The sequence below is a fragment of the Melanerpes formicivorus genome, unplaced genomic scaffold, assembly GCF_026170545.1.
Source record: "Melanerpes formicivorus ecotype bairdi unplaced genomic scaffold, bMelFor1.0.p_v2 SCAF_33, whole genome shotgun sequence".
Taxonomy (NCBI): Eukaryota; Metazoa; Chordata; class Aves; order Piciformes; family Picidae; genus Melanerpes; species Melanerpes formicivorus.
The window spans coordinates 4400838-4423385 of record NW_027142385.1 but is presented as its reverse complement, the minus strand read 5'-3'; the positions used below and the strand labels follow the sequence as shown (position 1 = coordinate 4423385).

Below are 22548 nucleotides of genomic sequence, written 5' to 3'. Positions count from 1 at the left end.
GACCCCATGCACCCCCTGGCCCATGGTGCTCCTTGGCCTGGAGCAAAGGTGATGCCACATCAGATCCCATTGGCATCTATGCTGGCACCTCCAGCCCCACTGCCCCTGCTGCTCCATGAGGAGCTTGATACAGCCCTGCCATGGCATTGGCCGTGGTGCTCCTGGGAACAACCCCTGTCCATGTGAGGGCAGGGACATTGTTACTGCGGAGGTGGGTGGCTTTTGGCACCAGCCTGCAGAGCAGGAGCCATCCAGGCAGCCATGGACGTGGGTGCAGGTCAGTTCAGCCACGCCGCAGCACCTGGGCTGGGCAGGTGTGTGTCCGACAGTGAGTGCCCTGCCCGCTGCTGCCCACCACTACCAGCCCCACTGGCAGTGCAGCCACTTAACCACCTCGCCAGCAGAGTCGTTGGGCTGGGGTTAATCAACATTCATTCATGTTTCCAAGTGTAAATTGAGCATTTGTTTAATTATGTGTAAGTAGCAATACATTCTGGCCATTATCTAAATCACTATTTTATTTCCTGGATGTGGTTTCATAATGCTGGGTTTGTGCTCCAGCCTCTGCATCATTAACAGAGAAGAGTTAATGAATATAAAAGCGTAAAGGCTAATTACACTTTAATTTACAATCATGGTCTCATTTTGGGACCACATGAAGTCTGTTTTGAAAACAATTAAAAACAAAAAAAGGCAGCCCAGTGAAGGTCTGGTGAGTAGAAGGTTTTGGCACAAAGTGAATGGTGCCGGTGGCCACCAGGCCCACTGCAGTGTGGCTGCTTGGCGCTGGCAGGGTCAGGGCTGCCTGTGGCGCCTGGGAGGCTGGCAGGTCCCTCCCTGTCCCTGCAGCTGCGGTGACCCAGACTGGCAGCGAGACCCTGCTGGGGTGGTGGTGCTGAGGGATGTAAATTGGAGCCCAAGCAGGGAGCACAGTTCACCTGAAGGAGACAGAGATTTATTGGGCTGCAGATGTTGAAAGCAAAATTCAGCAGGACTGCTGAGGTGAGCACTCTGCAATATTTACAATTACTGGGGATCTAATGATGCTTTTCAGGGAGTGGGGCTCAGTGGGAGCAGGTACCAGTGCCTGGTCATTACAGGAGGCCTGTATCTGAAACTGAAGCTTGCAGCAGGACAGCTGATGGGGAGTGGCTTCAGACTCCATTTGTGCTATACTGTCATAGGAGGATCATTTGATATTCTCTAGTGTTGTGTTTGGTGTCATGGAAATTCCCAGCAGGCTGTGGCATGGCAAAACCCCTGAGATCTGTCCCACATCAGCAGCAGCTGCCCATGGCAGAGACCATGGCTTCATCTGAGGAGCTCCCTGAGGCTCTGAGGGTTTGTCCTTGCCCAGTGTGCAGCCTCTGTGAGTGTTTGGCACCAGAAGTGTGAGTGATGGTACCTACTGCAGGGCAATGAGCTCACTGGGGTGGAGGAGACACCAGCCATGCCATCCTCTGCCTGGCAGCCACTGGTGGCTGGTCCAGAGCAAAGCAAAGCACCTGCTGAGCTGCTGCTTGGCTTTGACTCCCAGGGCCAGCAGACACGATAACAGCTGGTTCTGCTTTAACTCAAACAGCTCTGGCTGTGAGTTCATCCAGCACAGTCACTTCTGCTGCCCTCTGTAACCACTGCCTGTGCCTTCCTTCTCCAGGTTTTGGGGCAAAAAGTCCCCAGCTGGTGCCCTGCTGTGTCACTGGCATAGGCAGATGGTGGGATGGGTGCCAACACTTTCCTGGCTGCGCAGCTGATGGGTCCAGGCCACAGCAGGAGGCATTCTCACTAGCATGGCATTGCCCTTCTGGCTCTGGCTGTGGGTGACAGGTGGGGTTTTGGGGGCTGGTGTGGTGAGAGAACAGGGCCTGGAGCATGTAGTTTGTGTGCTGGTGAGCATGTGTGTGCACAGACATGTGCTTCTTGTGCTTGGTGATAGCTGAATCTCTGTTTGTATTTCCTTTATTGTTCTGATTTCCTCAAAAATGAAATAAAAGCTGAGTGCTGACTGCAGGAGGGAGCAGTGGCCTCGGAGCGAGAGGCTCATTCTCTCTGCTGGGCTGGCTGGCTGCAGCCAGCAGAGGAAATAAATCTCCCCAAGAAAACCACTTTGCTCACACAATTTCAATCCAACAGGGCATAGTGGCATCACTCACTTCTTGTTTTATTTAGCTGATAATCTTTTATTGGGCCAGGCAAGCCCTGGGGAAGTGCAAAGCCTTTACCGGGCTGCCACGGACACTCAGAGCTGGGAGCTCACTGAGCCACGCCAGGCAGGCAGTGATGCCCAGCAGTAAATCCTCTGCTGGGGGCTGAGTTCCAGCAGTGCCATGGCTGTGCTGAAATGAGTCTTCTGGGCAGGTGGGTTCCCTCAGCTCCTGCCCTGCAGAAGTACTGAAAGACCCATGGTTTTTCTCCCCTTGCCCCCAGCTGGGATCAGGATGTGTCCTTCTCTTGCCAGGTGTCTCTAAAGGGGGCTTGTGGCCATCTGCTCATCAGGGTTTAAAGGACTCAGCACTCATGGTGGCTCCAGGGCTCTGCAAATGCCTCTCCTGGTGATGGATGTGCTGAGCTGAGGACAGGGGTGGCTCCTCTACTGGTTAGGCAGTATTGAAGCTCTACTGTCCCCCTGGGTCCCTGTGTGTGTATGCACCTAGTGGTGTAAGCATGTCCCTGTTCTACTGCAGGCACCAGGGCCACCTCACCTTCTGGTCCTTTTACCCCTGCTAATGCAGCACTGTGCCACAGCCAAACGCTGTGTGTCCCTCAGACGAGTTTGTCATCAGCTTGTCACTGAGCGACAAGGCCATGTCACTAATGAACACATCCAGCAGGCTGAGAGCCTGCATCCACTAATTGAAAGCATTCACAATTGGGAATTAATGTGGGTTTGGAGCCCTCCCTGCACTGATAAAGATTTGCCTTTCAAAAATTCACAGCTGCTAAAGACAGCAGACGAAAAGCAGCCTCAGCACCCTGGCCCATGCTGGCACTGGCACCAGGATCTCACAGGTTCTCATGGCATTACTGCTCCCCAGCCATTGCTCTGGCCTCAGAGCTGCCTCCTGAGCTGTTTAGGGTGTCTGTGTCTCTACAGCTTCTTTCACAGTGGCAGCCTTGACAGCTTAGGACATGTTGTGACAGATACCTCCCCAAAAGCTCAGCTAAATCCTCTCTGCTCATAATTAGATGATGTGCAGGAATGGTGTGCAAGAGGGGTCCTGAGGGATTCCTGGGTGTGCCATGCCCATCCCATGGGTACAGGAGTCACTCTCATTGGCAAGGCAGCTGCTGCTGCCCACAGAGGCCACTCTCAGGCCAGGGTGCAATGAGCCTTCCAGCTTGCAGTTCCAGCAGAGGTGGCTGCTGCTCTTCCCAGCACAGCACTGATGCGAGGTGGAGCTGCTGGTTAGCTGCCGATTTTCCTTCTCATACATCACCCGAAGAAACACAGCACCTGAACCTGCAGCTGAGGTAGTAGCTGCGGATGCTGAGGGCTAGGGGCTGGTGGTGGCTTCAGCTGTTTTGGGAGGTGTTAGGTGTGATATTCTGTGCCTCATAAGCTCACATTTCATGCATGAATCTTTGCATCAATGATCTCTTGTGGAGGATGCATGGCAGGCATGGGCTGTGGGGTGGGCAACTGAACCCTGGCCTCTTGTTGTGGCTATTGCATCCCTGTGGGACCACATGGACCTGCTGCTCACTGTGGAACAAGCAGCTGGGGTCTGATCAAGGGTGACCCATGTGTGTGTGCAACACTCCAGGGCAGCCAGTCAGGCACCCACTTCCAGGCAGCCATGGGTTGGGTGCCCATTGCCTCCACCATGGTGCTCAGGGCAGAGTGATGCTCCTGGCTGGGCTCACCCAGAAATACTCTGATCCTTCAGCTTTTTATCACTTTCCCAGTACTAAACCTTTGCTGGTCCCTCCCTTGGAATGCCCTCATTACCCTTTCCACATTAGAAACTGCTGCCCTGGCTGTCCAAGCAGCTGCACCCTGGCAAAACTCCGTTGTGCAGAGGAATGGGGTGCAGTTCCCCCTGGCTCCCTCCTGCCTTGCTCTGCACCCACCTCCAGCTGAAGGAGCAGGACTCCTGTGCCGCTCAGGTCAAGACTATGGTAACTCCCAGAACTCCACATTCCCATCTCTCATGGGGCTCTGCTGTCCTCAGCTCCCCATTGCTCCAAGGTTGGGAGCCTCTTTGTGCAGGGCACGGTCTCAGCCTCCTGTAGCCCCCGCAGCCTTCCCTCATCAGCGTTCCCACCTCCCCACTAATCCTTGTCATCCCAAATCTTATCAGCACTGATTTCATATTTACATCTAGATCATGGATGAAAATGTTGAACATCATCATTTGATGATGATTCCCCATTGACATCTACTTTCTGAGACCTGTCAGTCAGCCAGTTCTTAATCCTTTTAACGTGTGCTCTATTGATATTATATAGAGCTAATTTTTTAATCAAAACGTCATGTACTATTAAATCAAGTGCCTAACAGGAGCTTAGCTGTACCACAGCTCCTCCGTTACTTTTATTAGTTACACTTTCAAATTACAAGAATGAAACCAAATTTTCTGACAATGCCTACTCCAAAACCCCAGCACAGAGTGAGCCCCCTTGCTACTGCCTGCAGCCCTTCCGGCCCCTCCATTGCCACCTCGGGATGGACACTGTCTGGAGGGGTGAGCCGTGGCCAGCTGGTGCTGGCTCGAAGCTCGGGGAATGGGGGAGTGCCAGGGTGGCCACAGTGTGGAGCTGCTGCCAGGGGCCAGGAGCCAAATCTGGGCCACTTCATGGTTAAAGTCTTGGTGGGAAAATGGGAATTTTCCTCCTGTGCTGGATGCAGCCTCTGACCTGAAAACCACCGCCCCAGCCTCCCCGGATGCGGAGCAAGAGCAGGCGTGCAAATGCGATATGACAGCCCAAGACACACCAATATGGTTACCAGCTGTCCGGCCGCCACTGGGCCCTACTGGTTGGGAAGGCAATGCCCCAGTCACAGATGCATTTCAGGGGAGGAGGGAGGGCTCGGGCAGGGCCAAGCGCAGGCACTACGTGCAGGCAGGCACTACGTGCAGGCAGGCACATGCTGCCCAGCACCTTGGCACTGGGACCAGCACCACTGCTCGCCAGACCCGCTGGGGTCCCACTAGTGTCACCTTGGATGGATCCCAGAGTTCAGCCTGCCTGGCACCAGCGTTACCCCATGTCACCATAGCCTGCCTGCATTTGGGCTCTGAGGAGCCCTGCCCAGAGCCACCAGGTGAGCTGAGGCTACAGTAACACCAGAATCACTCCCTGCCCAGAGAACCCCTGTGGCTGCTGCCCTCGTGGGGTCCACGTCCTGCATGAGGTGCCTTTGCTTAGCTCTCTGCCCTCCAGATCAAGCAACTTTGTAAATCTAAATTAATAAGGTTGCCCAGCTATAGACACAGGAACATGCACTGTATCTTGTCTCTGTCGATCAATGCATTATATCATCCCATAAAGCTGATTAAAAAGCAGAGCAGTTCATCTCACCAGGTTCCACATCTCAACATTATAAATTTCATATTATGGTTAATGATTGTCAGTGCAGATGGAGAACATGCAAGCTGATCAGTATTGTAGTTTGTAATTAATTATTGGAGCATTGCTGCAGAGGACACCAAGGAGGGGGTGGCTGCTGATTAGCAATTTATTATCTCTAAAATGCCAAAGAGCAACGTGGAAGGGGAGGTTGTGTGTCTGGCATTGCCCATGCCCAAGTATCTCTGCTGGCAGTGGGGTCCTGGCTTGGAGGTGGAGCACCAGTGGGACCTGTCACCACCACTGGCTCCACATACATGTCCCTAGCACACCGGTGTGGGCAGAGGGAGGGTCATCCAGGTGCCTGCTCATGGTCCTTGGGACACCAGAGCAAAGGCTTGGGGCCATCAGGCACGGAGAAGCATCTCATAGAATCATGTTGGTTGGAAAAGGTCAATGCAACACCACCACTGTCACTAAACCATGTCCCAAAGTGCCATGTCCACACATTTCTTGGGCACCTCCAGGGATGATGACAACAGCATCTCCCTGGGCAGCCTGTTCCAATGCCTGATCACTCTTCCAGTAAATAAATTTTTTTCCTAATATCCAATGTAAAAATCTCCCAGCACAGCAAGTAGCAATCATGTGACACAGGCACCAACAGGGAGATGGGACCCAGCACATTCCCACCTCAGGGAGTTTGCTGCCTGCACCTCCTGTCAAGCCTTGCCCATGACACAGAAAACAGCTGCCCACCCTTCCTTCACACCCTGCTCCTCCTGACCCCACTGCAAGGGGATCCATCAAACTGGGCAGGATGGCACACACCATCACACCAGCAGTTAGCAGAGTGGGAATCTGTGTTAGGAGAGCATGGGCAAAGAATAGTAATAATAATAACCAGTACTTCACCTCCTCCCTGACAGCAACAGCAGATCCCTGGCTGGGTGGGTGATGCCGTAATTGTGATGCTGGCAGCTGCCTGTGCCAACACAACTCCCCGAGACCTGAGGGCTCCCACTCCCCCTATTTCCTCTGCATCCCCCCAGGCACCCCATTGTCCACAGGGAAGCTGCAATGAACAGATGTCTCTGCCCCAGCTCTGGACATGGGCATGTTCGTCCCTCAGGCTAAACAGTGACCTGGTTGCTGATGCCAGCTGCTTGGAGAGTCCATGGTTGGATGATGCTCTGCTGCAAGACCCTTGCCTGGCAGTCCTGCCCACCACTGCCAAGGGGCTGAGACCCCCCAGCTGGGGTGATTTGCCCCAGCCAGAGGGGGGGGTCTCAGCTCCTCAATGACTGTGGGCAGGGCTGCAATGAAGAGTGCTTTGCTCAGCCTTGGCCACCATGCCTGCTCCTCCCATGGCTTGCACTATTTTATCACCCGGAGCAGAGAAAATGCAGAAAATTCTTCAAGAGAATTACAAACCCCAACCTCAAAGTCCCATTAAAAAAGAACAAACATTGTCAAGTAATTGGATTAGGGCTTTATCAGATCTTCCCAGTCGATCAGTCTGTTCCTCAGTGGGGGGGATGTCTTATCGCAGGGATTTAACTTTTATTGACTAATAATGATGCTTTAGAAAGAAAGAAGCAGGGCCCTGTGCCAAGGGGAAGTGTCGCAGCCCTGGGAAGCCACCAGCTCATCCTTTGTTTGTCTATTTTCTGTTGCAGGGTTTAGCACAGGCATGAGTTTGATACCCCCCCAGCAACAAAATGATGAGAAGCACCAAACTGGGATGCAAATGGCCCCAATCCCCATTTCCCAAATGATATGGCAGGTGCATGGGGCTAGGGAAGAGATGCCTTTGAGAAGGGACATCATCTTCAAAGGGACCTGCAGAGGCTTTTTGTAAACCTAATTCACCAGAAATCCTGGCGTTGATACTGGGGGGAAGGATTATTATTAAAGCCCAGCATTCAGAACCATCGTGCCATGAGCATTCAAGTCCATGATAGCGAGGGCACAGCGAGGAGAGAAGGCAGGACAGGCCACATGCTCAGCTGGTCCCCTTGTCCCTGGACTACAGGCCACTGGGGGCTATTTGCCACTGGTTGCCATCCCATGCAGCCCCTCTCCTGCTCCCCAGGGATGAATTTTTATCCCACGCACCAGAGTAATCTCCTAAAACAGCCAAGACCTTGTGAACCCTGGAATGTGACTCTGTTAAACAGACATGAAATTCCCCAATGGGATTAATATGGAAAAAGGAACCGCCCAAGAACCCAGAGGTTCATATTTTATACCATAGATATTTTTTAACATTTGGAAAAAGAATTACCATGGAAATATTTCATATATGCTCCCATGGTGTTCATGCCTGCCCTATGCCACAGCAAAGACATCCATGGGCATCCAAACATGGTGGTGGTCAAACCTTTTGGCAGAAAATGCCACTGCTGGGTCCTGCTTGGGGCTGGAAAGTTGCTGCCTGGGCCAAGGTGGAGGATTTGGGAACTTTTTTTTCCTCCAGAATTAAGAAACTCCACCCCAAAGGAGTAATCTGACCCCTCTCATTAGGAGAAAATCCTATCACTTGACCATCTCCTTGGCCCCAGTGGGTCTCTATAGGTGTGGGTTGCTGAGCTGCCCCCATTGTGTCCACCTTCCCTCCCCTGTATCAAACTTCTGGGGGCTCCTAAAGCTGTGGCAGTGGTGGCCTCCTTTCACACGCCAGTCAAGCATCTCCCAGCAGCACGGGCAAGCGAGCCGGGGCTGCAGACACTGTGTGAAGGGATGGGGACCTGCTCTATACGTAGGGGCAAGGACGGCCGGAGTGTTGCAGCACACCAGCACTGCAGCCCAAATGTCTCCTGAGCTGCTAGGACAGAGCACGGCAAGCCTCCTGTCCTGGCAGCAGGGTGCTGGGGCTGCCTGCAGGGTGACCTGCTCTGGGAGCTCAGCAGGTCCCCAGCTGGGGGACAGGGACAGGGGCTGTGGTGGTGGAGTGCGCAGGCTGCGAGAGCCGGACGGCTGCTGTCAGCCGCCTCAAGATGGCACGCTAAGAGTGGGAACCGCGCCGCAGAACAAAGGCTCCTCAGCCCGCACCCTCGCCTGTGCTCCATCCTGCAGCCCCCTCCTGGGTTCCATCTCTCAGCCTCATCCTGCAGCTCCGTCCCACAGCCCCATCCCACGGTCACCTGAACCAGGTCCCCGGAACACTCCGTGTTTCCATGGGAATAGCCTGGCAGGAGGTTGCCCACTCCCCACCGTGCCCTGCTGCTCACCCCCAGCACTTGGCCATAGCTCCCTCCAGACACCTAAGCATCTCCTGCCCAAACTGCCTCCCTTTCTTCTCCTCCCTTGCCCAGGAGAAGACCTGCTCCTCCCCTTAGGAGTTTCCTGATGCCTCTGACATCCCAAAACTAATCATAAGAAACAGGGCAGTGAGGGTGGCAGAATGGGGTCCTGTGACACCCACCCACAGCCCAAGGGCAGTGTGGGACAGAGGGACTCCCTGTGCAAGGCTCCCTGGTGCTGTGCTGTGTGTCACAGGGGACCGTGTCACAGTGGCACACATCAGTCACAGCTTGGGAGGTGACAGTGCTGATGTTGCATGTCACAACACCATGTGTCTGTGGGGACTCTGGGGTTTTTTTTTGGCTTTTTTAATGTTTCAGCCCATCTCTCCTTGAGACACTCTGGGTGTGGGAAGGTAGAATGCTGCAGCACTGTGAAGCTGATGCCCATAGGAGGTGGCACAGACCCACTGAGCCCTTCAGTGCCAGGAATGACGCCTAAGGGTCCTGGTTCCCCTTTGCTTGAGGGATACCATGACTGAAACACAGTCCAAATTCGTTAATGAGGTGCAGGGCTCCCTGTTCTCGCTACTACAGCACATCCTTCTGCCAGGCTCAGATCCACCATGTGCCTTCCACCACCGTGCTGGAGACTGTGCCTGCATTCCTGTGGGAGCAGGACTGGGGCCGCAGGAGGTGCCTGTCCTGCTAATTAGAGTGTGCTGAGGAGGAACTCGCTCAGCTCTCTCTGGCTTGACATTAAGACCTAAATTTGCTGTAAAACCAAATGGATATGCACACCCACATCTATAAGGTTTTTAGTTCAGCAACAAGTGAATCCATCAAAGCTCAGCACCTAATTTAATAGCAATAATGAAAGGTGTGCGTCACTATTAATTTAAGCACTCCAACATTAGCCTTGCACTTAGAAACCAGCAAGGCAAAGCTATTTACAAATGAATGTACCAGGGCAATAAATTGAAAGTACTGGTTTGACCTGTGGTGGCTGCTTTCTTCATTTATACATAGATATATTTCTATAGATGCATTTATTCCCATCTCTTTAGCAAGGCCTCCCTAATTAAGTTGAAGTGGCAGTGAAAGTGTGGCAGTAAGTGTGGCAAGAAGCTGCTAAAAACATACTTAATTCATTATAAATTATCTTTGATACAATAAGGTTGGATAAAGGTTTGCAGTATCGGAGCAGGCTGCCAAGGAAGGCCAAGGAGATCGCCTACACACAGCGAGAGCATCTGCATCAGGCGGTTTAACCTCCTTGCACCGGGGCAAGGCAGAGCGCGGCTGGCACGGGAGCTCCAGCTTGCATGGGGGGTCGTGGGGCAGCAGCACCAGCAGCAGCTCCAGTGCTGGCTCCAGGAGCACTGAGGAGCAAGGCTGGGTGAAGGTCCATGGGCACTGGGGTTCCGGCTCTGTGTCGCTGCGTGCCACATGTGCCCCCAGGACAGTAATGCACGTTAAGAGGAAGGTGTATGTCACCCACATTAAAGGAGTTTAATGTGCTCAGAGTCACATTATTGTACCCTTGTAGAATACATTATCTGTCATGCTGCCTTTACAGGCTGTCACCTCGCAGAAAGGCTACAGTGTTCCTGGAAACCATTATCAGCCTCTAATGATATTATCAAAATTGGAGTGCACAGTGTGGTGGGGGCCGGGAGGAGGCACCGCTGCGGCTGCTGCTTTCCCGGCCACAAGATGCATCTCCTGTACACCCTGTCAGCACCACTGGAGCTGTGGGATGAGGCTGTGGCCCTACAGACCCTCCTTTGGGGCTGAAGTCGAGTGTGTGCATGTATGGAAGGGTGCAGAGACCCTAGGCATATCTTCATGGCCCAGGAAGCCGTTTTTGGGGTGGGTATTGGCAGCTTGGGCAGTAGCACCTGCAGTCTCTCCCTGCCTTCGGAAGACCCCTGCTGGGCCATTGGAGGGGCCCCACCTGTAGACACTGTCCCCACTGTGTCTTGCTCCAGAGCTGTTCTTGCCACAGTTACATCCCATGAGTGCGGCTGTGTGGCTGGAAAAAGGTGAGGGGCATCTGACTGAGCTTAGCTGGGGACCCAGCAGTCATAGGAAGTGCTGCTGGAAGCTGTGCTGCCAGGAATCGCCCCCACATGGCCAGACTAATGGTTTGGCAGTTGATTGGCATGGAGCCAGCTGTGACTGCCCCAGGACATGCAGATCTGTTGAGTTCAGAGTGGCTCTGCTGCAGCCCCTACTATGGCATCACTGCTATGGAGCAGACATCGAACTGACTGGGGATCCAGAGGTGAGGCTGGCATATGGAGTATCTATGCAACCGGGATGGGGACAGGGGGAGGTGAGGGTGCTGGGGCAAGAACAGGGGTGCTGGTAGGGTGATCAGGAAGGAGCTGCTCAGCTTTTGTACCATCACCCTGTTATGGGCTGGCCATGATGCTCAGGGGCTGTGGCATGGTGTCACTACAGTGACCCTTGCTGTGAGGCAGGACAACATCTGGCCAACCTTCTAGGGCAAAACTCAGCTGCTGAAGCCATGCCCCTGTGCCAGAGCTGTCAGAGATGCTCCCGCTGCCATGCTGGCACCCATGAGGAGGCTGTGGTCAGCTCAGCCCAGAATGGCATGGGCTGGCAACCTGGTGGGAGCCAGTGAACATGTCAGCCTCTCAATATTGCTCTTCCCTCTCTCTGTCAGGTGAAATTAAAAGAAAAGGAGCCTTCCTTTTTGGAGTGTAATCTTCCGCCTGCGACAAGAAGCCACGTAAACTGATAAATTGCAGATTAAACGAGTGCCACACTCCACTTCAGTCCCTGGCTGTTAATTCCCCTGTTGTGCAATTCCCCTCTCTCAGGGCCTGTCAATTCCAGCTAATCGCAGGAGGCACTAAAACACTCTGCCCTGACAGCCCCAGATCAAGAAACCCCTGACTCCTAGCTCAGGTGGATTGCATGCATCACTTATGCACAAATCAGCAATATGCCAGCAGGGAGGAATTATGTCCGATGACAGCCCAGACATGAGGTACATATTGCAGAGCCGGCGAGCCCCAGCCGCCGTGACAGATTGCAGTGTGGGGCTGCACGCTGGTGCGGGAGCGGCTCCCGGCTGCACCGTCCCCTAGCGCGCCCGGTGCTTGTGCTGCGGAGTCGCCGGCACCAGGACTCTGCTGCTGCAGGATGGGGTGGCACCCCAATCCTGTCCTCATCCTCACTGCTGTCCCCATCCCTGTGTCCATCCCCACCGGCATCCCTGTCCCAATCCCCTACACAGCCGTGGCTGAGAAGGGCACCCTGGACGCATGGAGTGTCACATGGGGCACGGGGTGGCAAGATGGTCCCACTCTGCCCATCCCATAGCTCAGCCCTGCTCAGCCCAGCCCCAGATCTGCTTTAACATTTAACCTGCCTCAGTCTGTGATCCTGAAAAGCTTAAATTAATGACAGCCTTGCAGTTGCTCATTAATAATTGCTTCATTACTGTATGCAATCACATTCTCCTGACAATAATGGTGTTTGCTGGTGTATTTCTAATTATCTGGCATTTCAGCTCCCTAATAGAGCCCCAGTGCTCCCTGATGTGAAAAACCTCCTCTTCAGTGGGAAGTGGAGCCCAGCCTGTCAGCAGCCCCAACACCTCCCTGCAGTATGGAGGCTTCTTCATTTGTAGCTCCTGGGAACTCCACTGGCAGGGTCCCGTGGGACTTGGGGACACCACACCAGCTAGCTGCCAAGACTTGCTGAGCTTGAGTTGAGCTCAGCCCCTTCCCCACACCGCACACCTGATGCTCATGCAGAAGTCAGTTTGAGAGCAATGATGTGTTGTAACATCATAGAATGGTTTGTCTTGGAAAGGATTTTCAAAGGTCACTTAATCCAACTTTGCTGCATTCAGAAGGGCCATCTCCAACTAGACCAGTTTGCTTGGAGTCCCATCTAACCTGACCTGGAATGGTTCTGGGGATGGAGCATCTACCACCTTTCTGGGCAACCTGAGCCAGTGTCTCACAAATATAATTGTAAAAAAATTCTTCCTTCTTTCTAGTCTGAATTTGCCTCTTTTAGTTCAAACTATCATCCATTGTCCTGTCACAATAGGTCCTGCTAAAGAAGCTGTCCCCATCTTTCTGATAGACTTTCTTTAGTTACTGAATGGCTGCAGTGATAGAGAGCAGGATGCACAGGAGCCCTAATGCATGGAGCAGGTTGCACCCCGTGACAGGCAGCGCTCAGCATGGCTACGCCATGGCAGCCTCCCTGGCCATGGCAGCTCCGGCACTGCCTTGTGAGTGCGTTCCAGCCTTGGCGAGCAGAGCTGAATGCAAAGTGCCAGAAACCTTGGTAGATGCCCATGGTTGGGGCTCTTCATGCAAGCTGCCCTGGCCAGGGCCATGCGGCTGCTGGCGGCGGCTGAGCTGGCAGCAGGAGTGCAAGAGCTGTTCAGCAGCTCCTCGGAGAAATCCGTCAGGCAGCGGCGGGGGAATTGTGGCACGGTCCCCGCGCTCGTGGCACGGAAACGACCACTTGTGGCCCAGTTTAGCCCCAGCCACCGGCTCAGAGCCCACTGCAGCGTGGCGTGTGCTGCCCCAGCGCTCCCCACCTGGGGAGGGGGCTCATTTGTAGTTAAAAATCTATTGTGACTTGTCAGAAAAATGAATAAATGAGCACATTATTTTTTCATTTTGGAGCTCAGCATCTGTTTGTCTAATCAAGAAAGAGAACTGGGAAAGTCAACCAGGGCTGACGCACACATTTTATTTAACTTTTCCTCTGTCAAAGGAGTTTAAATGTGTAATGAACAGGCCATGGTGATTTGAAATATAATCCCATTACTCTGATGAGATTACCAAGGCTGTGAGAGTTCACAAATCATGCTTAGGGTTTTTAGAGTGAACAACACCCTGTTGAGGTTTTTTTTCCTTCCCCCCCCCCCCCCCCTTTTATTTTTTTTTGCATTTAGGCAGAGGTGTGTGGGGAGAATAAAACATGACAGCGCTTAACCCTTCGTGCAGTGGAGGCAGCAGCATGGGGCTGTGTGCTGGGCCAGTGCTCCTCACGCCTCAGCTGCTCACCACAGTGCCAGGGTGCTGCACGCAGCCAGGACGCAGGAACACTCCTGCAGGCCCTGCCCCGCCTTTGTGCCTGCTGTGCCCGTGCATCTCTGTCCTCATTGCTGTCCTTGTCCCAGTGCTGCACCAGGGAGGCTGTACTGGGATGTGATTTAAGGGGCATTAATTTTAGCAGCTGCAGCAGCACCCAATACCACAGGCCGCCACAGCAGCGCATTTCCATGAAATTCATGGGCCCATTACAAACATGTCTCCATAAATAACTCCCCCCATTAATCTCAAGGCTGCACCCTGGGCTGTATGATGTTTTTTTGCCTGTTTGCCCCAGTGCAGAGTGGGTGCTCCCAGTCAGGTCCCAGCCCTGTCACAGTTGCCTGACAGGCAGCTGCAAAAGCCCCCAGGTTGCATCAGGTTCCCACCAGCCTGAACCCAAAGGACTGAATTCCTTCTGCTGATGTTTACAGCAAACCTCTGCAGAGCCCTGGGGAAGCTCAGGACAGGACAGGTGCCCCAGTGCTCTCATCTTGGGTGCTAGCACATGCCTGGGTGCCCTCTGCTAAAAGCTTGCTCTTGTGTCCCAATACCCTGATAAAACCAAGGTGGTGGCAAGGAATGAGCTCTACAGGGAGCATATCCTGTGGCCATCCCCCCCTGACCAACTGCTCCCAAGCAGGCAAAGTCCTTCGTTGGCACAAACTTCCCAGATAAATCCTGTCACCCTTGGAGCACAATAGATGACCTCAAAGTCTCACCACAAAGGCTACCCTCCTTGTCTCTTCTGGTGGACTCAGAACCCTCTGAGCAGCACTTTTTTGGTGCAAATCCAGGCAAGGTGGGCAGTGAGTGGTTGGCTGCGAGCAGGCAGGGGTCTCCAGGGGTTTGGTGCTGTGAGAGAAACATCTCTGGTGGTTTGCACTCACTGCATGTGCTCCTTGACTCTGTGTCTGTGCCCATGATTTTTTTTTAAGCAAATGCCCCGCTCCATGATGTGCAGTCAACTGCAAATTCAGGTGCACAGGCAATCCAGGTCCACTTCCAACAGTAGAAGCAGGAGAAAATTCAGAAACCCTCTGATGCCTCCAACAGCTCTCAGCTAGTGAAAAGTCATCCTCGTTACGTGAGCCAGCAGCCACCTTCTTCTGCTGAAGCCCAGTAACAAGGCATGGAAGGAACAGCTTGCTTTCCTGACCCAGTTGAATGCCCATCTGAATCAATTAAATCTACAACTACCGGGGAAAGACCAGCCCGTGATGGATTTGTGTTCAGCTGTGCACAGATTGCAACCATGAGCTCCAATTTAACTCTTTCAGCAAACACTAAATGTCTGTTCTGTGGGAGAGGCTGCTCATCTCTTGGGAAGCTGGACATTTCCAGAATGCAGGGAAGATTTCCTCCACACCACAGAGTCAACTGGATCTGATCTTTGAAAGTAAACTTGCTTAAATGCAAATGGCTTGCTCAGACCAAATAAGCTCACTTTGGGCTCCACACCTTGCCTGCTCTCCATCAAGCCCTGGGAGCATCCTCCAGCAGCAGTGTCCTGTCCTGTCCCTGCTGCCCTGCCCAAGCTCCCAGGGAATGAACAACATGGGCCAGCTCTGAGGGAGGACAGTACAAAAAAAATAAAACAAGTGGATGGGGATTAATGAGATGGTGTAAAAATGCATGTGGTTCAGGGCAGTGACTTCTGTGCCCACAAATGTTTCCACAGTTCAGACAGCAGACCTTCCTTTATTACAGGACCTTTTTAGGCTTCACTAAGAGCAAAATTGCACATCCTGAACACCTACTTAAAATAAATAAATGTAAGAGGGTGGCAAGAGCATTACAGCCATGGAAACAAGCAGGGAATTTCTGTGGTTTCTGGTACCAATGTCAGGGAGGTTTCAGTTCAGTTAAAAAGAATTGAAACTAGGTGGCAAAAGAACATTCACATAACAACTTTAATGTTAAATAGTTCACAAACGTGGTTAAAGGAGTCATTTACATTGCATTATTTGAAGGGTCTTTCAGCATTGCATCTGTGCTGCATTTGCACATATAAAATATTAAAAAAATTAATATCATACTATAAAATATTGTTTCTCTTGTTTTGCAGGTATCATGGAAGACTGTACAGTGACGCCTGGCCTCCGCGGTGCAGGAAGGGATCCCCTCTGGGGCAGCACCGACACCGGCTCCGGGAGGGCTAAACCTTTCAAACGGAGAACTTCAACGCAACAGTTAAATGACAAGTAGACCTCTCTGCCTCAGTGTTTATTCCTAAACTACGTGTTAAGGCTCAGAAAGTTTTCTCTATACAAAAGCAAGGTAGGAGACTGTCAGAGCTCACGCTGTGGCAGGCGGGGCTGAGCAGCAGGAGAGGGACCTGCAGCCCCGTGACCCAGGCTCTGGTTAAATGTCTCTTTGAACCAAGGGCATTTTCTTGATACAAACCCCACCACAGCAGTGGAGAGAGCTCCAGCTTCAATGACTTGGAGCAATTTCTGAAAGTCACCTCTGGTGAACTGAACCAAAAATGCAGCTCTGGTTCCCAGGAATCCCATTCACGTGTTCCCTGATGTATTAAGGATGGACAAGGCCAAAATAGTTACAAATCCCAGTAGAAAGGAGGTCTTAATGTTTATCTGTAAAGAATACTATTAAGAAAAGGTGAAGGCATTTCTCAGTCCTCAGGTGCAAGTGGTCTCAGAGAGGAAGAGCAGAGCCCAAGGCAGCAGCAGCCGTGGTCCATGGGTGGACACGGGCAAGAGGATGCTCTCCTTTCAACCATGGAGGTGCTGCCTTGGCTTTCTAAACACCGTGCTGACTACAGCAAGTAACTCCCAATAAAATGTATGCAAAGCTGAAAAGCACAGTTAAACAAAACCGGTTTTGAACAAAACAAACCACAACAGACTTGACTGCCTCAACGGCTCTTCACAAATCAGCTCCCCTGCAATGGCTGCTGTTCCCTGGCTCACGGTTGCCTCCTGCACTTCAGCAACAGAAGTGAAACCATCTGGGACTACAGCCTCCCCCCAAAAGAACTGTGCATCATATGGACCTTGAAAAAGATTACATCTGTTTATTAATAGTAAAAATGGATACATTTGTCCTACATTTTGTTTTTTTTTAGAAATTTGATCATGTCACAAGCAATACCTGTGTGTAGGTGGGTGGATTACAGATGTATATAATTTATTTTAACCAGGCTGTGAAATAATATGTAATCACATCTCTTCTTGTGATTGTACATAATACAGTAATTAAATGATGCCAGTCTACGTCATTCTCTTATTTCTAATCAAAGGAACCTGAAGCGTAACAGTCTTCTTTCCGGCTGATATGGCTCTTTATTTTTGTCACAGGGGAGACTTCCCATCACCAACGAGGGATAATCTTCCAACCATGAGAGACGGGGGAATTCAGATTTCTTCCCCGGCTGCTCCTGCCTGTTGGCAGCAGGAGCACCGCAGTCCCGGCTCCCACCTGTCTCGGGCGGTGGGGAGCTCTCTTCCTCCGAATTCGGCAGACAGGCTCTCCTCGAGGCTGGGTGTTACTGCTGTCCCGATTTCTTCTCTTTCTGGAAGCTAAAGCTTGTTCTCCTGCTCAGTTTTCTTTGTTTCTGAGCAAAATAATCTGCTCTGGCTGTGCTTGCTCGCGACTCTAGAATATAGTTAACCTGCAAGACATGAAAGGGTATTTAACGTTGGTGGTGCTTCAGTGGGACAGAGTGGCGAAGGCAACACCCTCACACCAGCCAGCAGGATGAAGCTTTAGTGAAACTGGGCTAAGAGAGAACCCAGAGCGGCAGGAGTGCCCTGCTCTGTACAGGGCTGATCCCCTCCCTCCATCCTGCAGCCCTCAGCTTAGCACAGGGTGGCTGCAGGCTCTCAGCATCCCTCTCCCCTCATCCCATCTGTCATCCAAACTTCTGGGGAAAGGCAGCAAGTCGTGAGGAGCCACAGTGCTGGTCTAACACAGTAATGAGCTTCAATAAGAGACTTTATCAGCTTCAATAAAAATAATTCTTTTGTTACACTGTTTGCATACTCAGCTAATCTCAGAGTTTCCCTGTGTTTTGGCACATTTTACTTGATGAAAGCATTTTTAAATGATATTTAACAAGCCTGCTATTCCCTAAATTTATTATCTCCAGTGCTTTGTGATAATCACATAGATAATTTTAATGGAAGGTTAATGCAAGAATCAAAAAGATAAAAATGCCCTTTGGTCTGCCATTAGCTGGTTAATACGCTGTGGCTTAAAACTTGCACAATTTTATGCACTGTAGAGTGTTTCACTTTCATTGCATATTACAGCTTAAGGCATAAAAATATAGGGAATTTTCATGGTCAATAAAGCCTCAGCCTTTCTCACTTGATCATGTAAAAAGCCTAATTTGAGAAGTCTGATTTCTCTGTGTCTCCTAATGCTGACAGAATTCAAAACAAACCAGGAACTTCTGCAGGAATCCAGAAAATCTTCTGCATAAACAAGCTGCAACTTTGGGAAAGAAGCATTGTTCAATAGTATTTTTCTCTTGAATGTTTGTATTATTTGTGGCCAACCATTTGTTTTTGGTAGCCGCCTTCTATGACCAGCCTGAGATGTGTCAAGCACCCTGGATCACAATCGCTTGTTTAAGCTAAAGCAGGGAGAAAAGAATTGGCCTAACGGCTCACATTAAGTAGAAATCCCCCCCTCGAAAATGGGGAAATCTTCTATGTATTAATAAAAATTATTTTATTGTCTACCAGCTATTTAGCAATCCTCTAAACTCCACACAGAAAATCAAAGCAAACATAACAGATGGCTTGCCAAAAATCACTGCTTTTTAACATTCCAAATCGCTGGAAAACGTGAGCTTGCGGAAAATTAAGTTTAATCTTCCAAGAATGTCACAAAAAACTTGTTTCAGACAGCAAACCAATCTGTGCAGGTATCCAACCACAGGAAAAGGAAACAATTATGATTAAAAAAACCAAAGCACCAAACCAAACACGCAACCTTTGTGCTTCGTACAAGCACCTGCACTTGGAAAAGACAGCACCTGCACCCTCACAGCTCTGCACCTCTGTCGTGACACAGGGCTTGCAGGCCATCTCCCATGTCTGGAGTGGAAAAAACATCAGGACACAAAATGTTTTGTAGTTTCCTAAAAAAAACAACCCACAAGACAGTGGTGTTTCTATTAACTAGAAACAAGTGTAAAAGGCAGTATTATGTATTATGCACAAATAGGAGTCTGCTGTACGGCTGTTTGAAAAATGGCTAAAATGATAGGTGCCAAGCAAGTAGCTTGATCAATTCAATGCACCTCAGTGGTCCTCAGGCACTGCACTGCTCCTGTATTTCCAGAGCCTCTTGAATACTTCTGTGTCTAACAAGTGGTAAAACACCCAGGATTTTGGGTCACGTTAAAATTTAATACTCACCTTCAGTACAATTTCATTGACAGTAGCAGCATCTGATTCAAAGTAAAGGTGTTTGTAGTCATGATTGCTTAGATATGTAAGTTTAAATATTGCATGACCTGCAAAGATAAGAAAAAAAAAACCCAAAAAACTGTTCAGAATATTCCTGTAAAGTTTCAGCAGAGCTTGTGTGCCTGACAGAAGAGAAACACAGATGGTGATCTTAGCATACCATCAGCACAACAGAAGGAAGTAATGAAACGCTGACAGGCTTCTCATGTCATTTCAATTTAAGGCAAGTGGTGGCTTACAGGAGCAGCTGAATTCTATTCAATAAAGTTCCTCTTCCCATCACATCCCCACTGCAGGAAATGCAAAAATCTATCAAATGGCTAGTTAGCTCCTGTTCAGCCCCAGACTGTATTTCAGCTCAACTACCACTTTAGGACTACTTTATGCAACTATTCACTGTATAATCATCACATGCAGAAGATAAGTGTTATATTTGAAATGAAAGGCAAATTAACCCCACACTCATCACTCCAATCACCTTTCCCAAAACCAGTACCTAAACTTACCCAGTTGCTTACAGCAAAAGGAAAAGATCACCTCTGGATGAGAAGAAATGGCCTGAAGTTGTACCAGGAGAGGTTTAAACTGCATATTTCTTTACTAAAAGAGGCTCTGAAATAGGGAGATGGGGGAGCCACCACCCCCAGAGATGTTCAAAACCTGTGTAGACACAGTCCTTTGGTATGTGGTTTCATAGTTTCATAGTTTCATTCAGGGTTGGAAGGGACCACAAGGATCATCTAGTTCCAACCCCCCTGCCATGGGCAGGGACACCCTACACTAGATCAGGCTGGACAGAGCCTCATCCAGCCTGCTCTTAAGCACCCCCAGGGACGGGGCCTCGATCATCTCCCTGGACAACCCATTCCAGTGTCTCACCACTCTCACGGTGAAGAACCTCCTCCTCACATCTAGCCTGAATCTCCCCACCTCCAGCTTCATTCCATTCCCCCTAGTCTTACCACTACCTGAGATCCTGAGAAGTCCTTCCCCAGCCTTCCTGTAGGCCCCCTTCAGATACTGGAAGGCCACAATGAGGTCACCTCGGAGCCTTCTCTTCTGCAGACTGAACAGCCCCAACTCCTGCAGTCTTAAGTCAGGTTAAGAGAGCATGGTGATGTTGGGTTGGAAGTTGGACTTGATGCTATTAGAAGTCTTTTCTAACTGAAACAATTATATGATTCCATGATACTGTAAAATGCAAAAGGATGCAGCAATGATGCCAAGATAAGTCAAACCTAGGAATCTCACTTCCTATAGCAGGACAATCAAAACTGTTTAACTGTCTACAGTCTAACTGTACTTTTTACCTCAGTAGCACTTCACTGGCAAATTCACTGCTGCACAGTCCCTAATGGAGGTTTGAAGTGATTGAATGGACATGAGGTGCCAACAACCTGGCCAGCTCCATGGCTGTTTTAGGAGAACACCTGGGAACTGCTGACCTTTAAAAGTACCGCAGGTGGGATGTGGGGATGGCTCTGACAGAACAGTCCCTATGCAGAACATGCAGGAAGGCAAAATATCCTTCACTTGTATGGATGGTCCTGGCTGCCAAATTCAAATTCAGCATATTCTGCACATTATACTTTTCCACTGGTTTTCTCATCATTCATTCAGTTCAAAGGTCAAAGTTAGTAATCCCTAAAGTGATGGCCACATTACTGTAAATTCAGGACTTTCCTGGAGGAAAGCTAATTTGAAATCTTATTTACATTATCTAATTCACCAGATTCCCAAAAAGTGACTGATATATGCTCAGATCGCTGGCCTGAAAATTTGAGATGAGAGTATTTTATTGTGGCATGTTAATTAAACACCATTATGATGCACTAATCTGGAATATAAATTCTATATTGAAAAATTGGCTAATAATAATAAAAAAAACCCTCCCCTTTAAATCATTTGACAAATGAAGCCTCAGTGGTACTAAAAATGCGGGAATTCCAAGCGGCAAGCTCATCAGTATGTTAATGCATGCATGCCTGGGCCTGCTTGGGATGAATTCAGCAACTTTATGGTTCCAAATGTACCTCTACCCTGCTCCTGGGGACACGACACAGCACCATGCCCCACCAGCTGCCACAGTTTTCCTTGGACATTTAACATTACACACGGTTACAGAAACTGATCATTAAAAATGAAAATTAAGAAGGCACAAAGCACAGCCTGGAGGATTATGGTGAGGCCCTTTGTTTTCACAGAATGGTTTGAGTTGGAAGGGACCTTAAATATCATCAGCCATGGGCAGGGACAACTCCCACTAGACCAGGTTGCTCAAAGCTTCACCCAGCCTGATCTTAAACCCTTCCAGGGATGAGGTGTCCACAACTTCCCAGGGCAACCCATTCCTGTGTCTCACCACCCTGATAGTAAAGACCTTCCTCCTACTGTCTAATCTAAATCTACCCTGCTCTAGTCTTAAGCCATTGTCCCTTCTTTTATCACCACAGGCCCTTTGGGTCTTGGAAGCTCCTTTTCTGCCTTTCTCCAAAGCAAACACTGACCTGCTCACCAAGCCAACAGTGTAGACACAAACCCTCCTGACGTGTCCATCACTGCCACGGCTCTGGCATGTGGCACTGTGGCTGCTCTGGCAGGAACAGCTCCACCTGCATCAGCTGCAGGGAGCTGAAAGCACCAGTATGCCACTGTGCCCTGCCATGCATCACCCCATGGAGGCAGGGCACAGAACCACAGAATGAAAAATGAATAGGAAAATTAAGCAAGATCGTAGCCTCCATCATGCCTGACAAAGAAACCCTCCCCAGCACCCCTATCTTTCTTTTAAACCAGTGATTTACTCCTTTCCAGCACAACTATTCATGCAGCTGACAGGAGCAGAACGCAGAACTTTATTCCGGGCACTTATTTTAGGATTGTGAGGAGTCAGCTCTTTCGGTGACAATTAAAGCAACAGATGCCCCAATGTGCCCTGTGGCAGGAGGCAGAGCTTGCTCTGATCCCCCGGGAGCCCGATGCCCTTGTGCCATGCCAGCACCATGCACCACCCCAGCAGCACATGCCAGGCAGCCTAGCTGCCACAGCACAGCCCAGGGCAGCACTCATCCTCCCAGCCCTGCCACTACAGAGCCTGCTCTGGTTCTAGCCTTTCCAGCAAGGCACTGGGCAAGCCATGGACACATGGTCCAGTGCAGACCCTCAGGAGTCGCAGGGGGACGCAATGCTGCTGCTGAATCCAACGCAAAGCCTGAGCATGTGGCACAGTTGTGCATAACGCGCTGTGGTGTGATGTAA

General features: G+C 50.5%; 1 protein-coding gene across 2 annotated transcripts in view; it reads right to left on the bottom strand.

Annotated features, from left to right (window-relative positions):
• Positions 1-16862: 16862 nt before the first annotated feature.
• MAPKAP1 (MAPK associated protein 1) overlaps positions 16863-22548 on the bottom strand; it is a 109204-nt gene continuing 103518 nt past the window's right edge. For both annotated transcript variants that reach the window (XM_068155721.1, XM_068155722.1), the window contains 2 exons: positions 19240-19337; positions 16863-17483 (listed from right to left, as the gene is read on the bottom strand). In XM_068155721.1, coding sequence (XP_068011822.1) covers positions 17358-17483; positions 19240-19337 — 224 coding nt within the window. In that variant the 3' untranslated portion in view covers positions 16863-17357. The remainder of the gene's footprint in view (positions 17484-19239; positions 19338-22548) is intronic.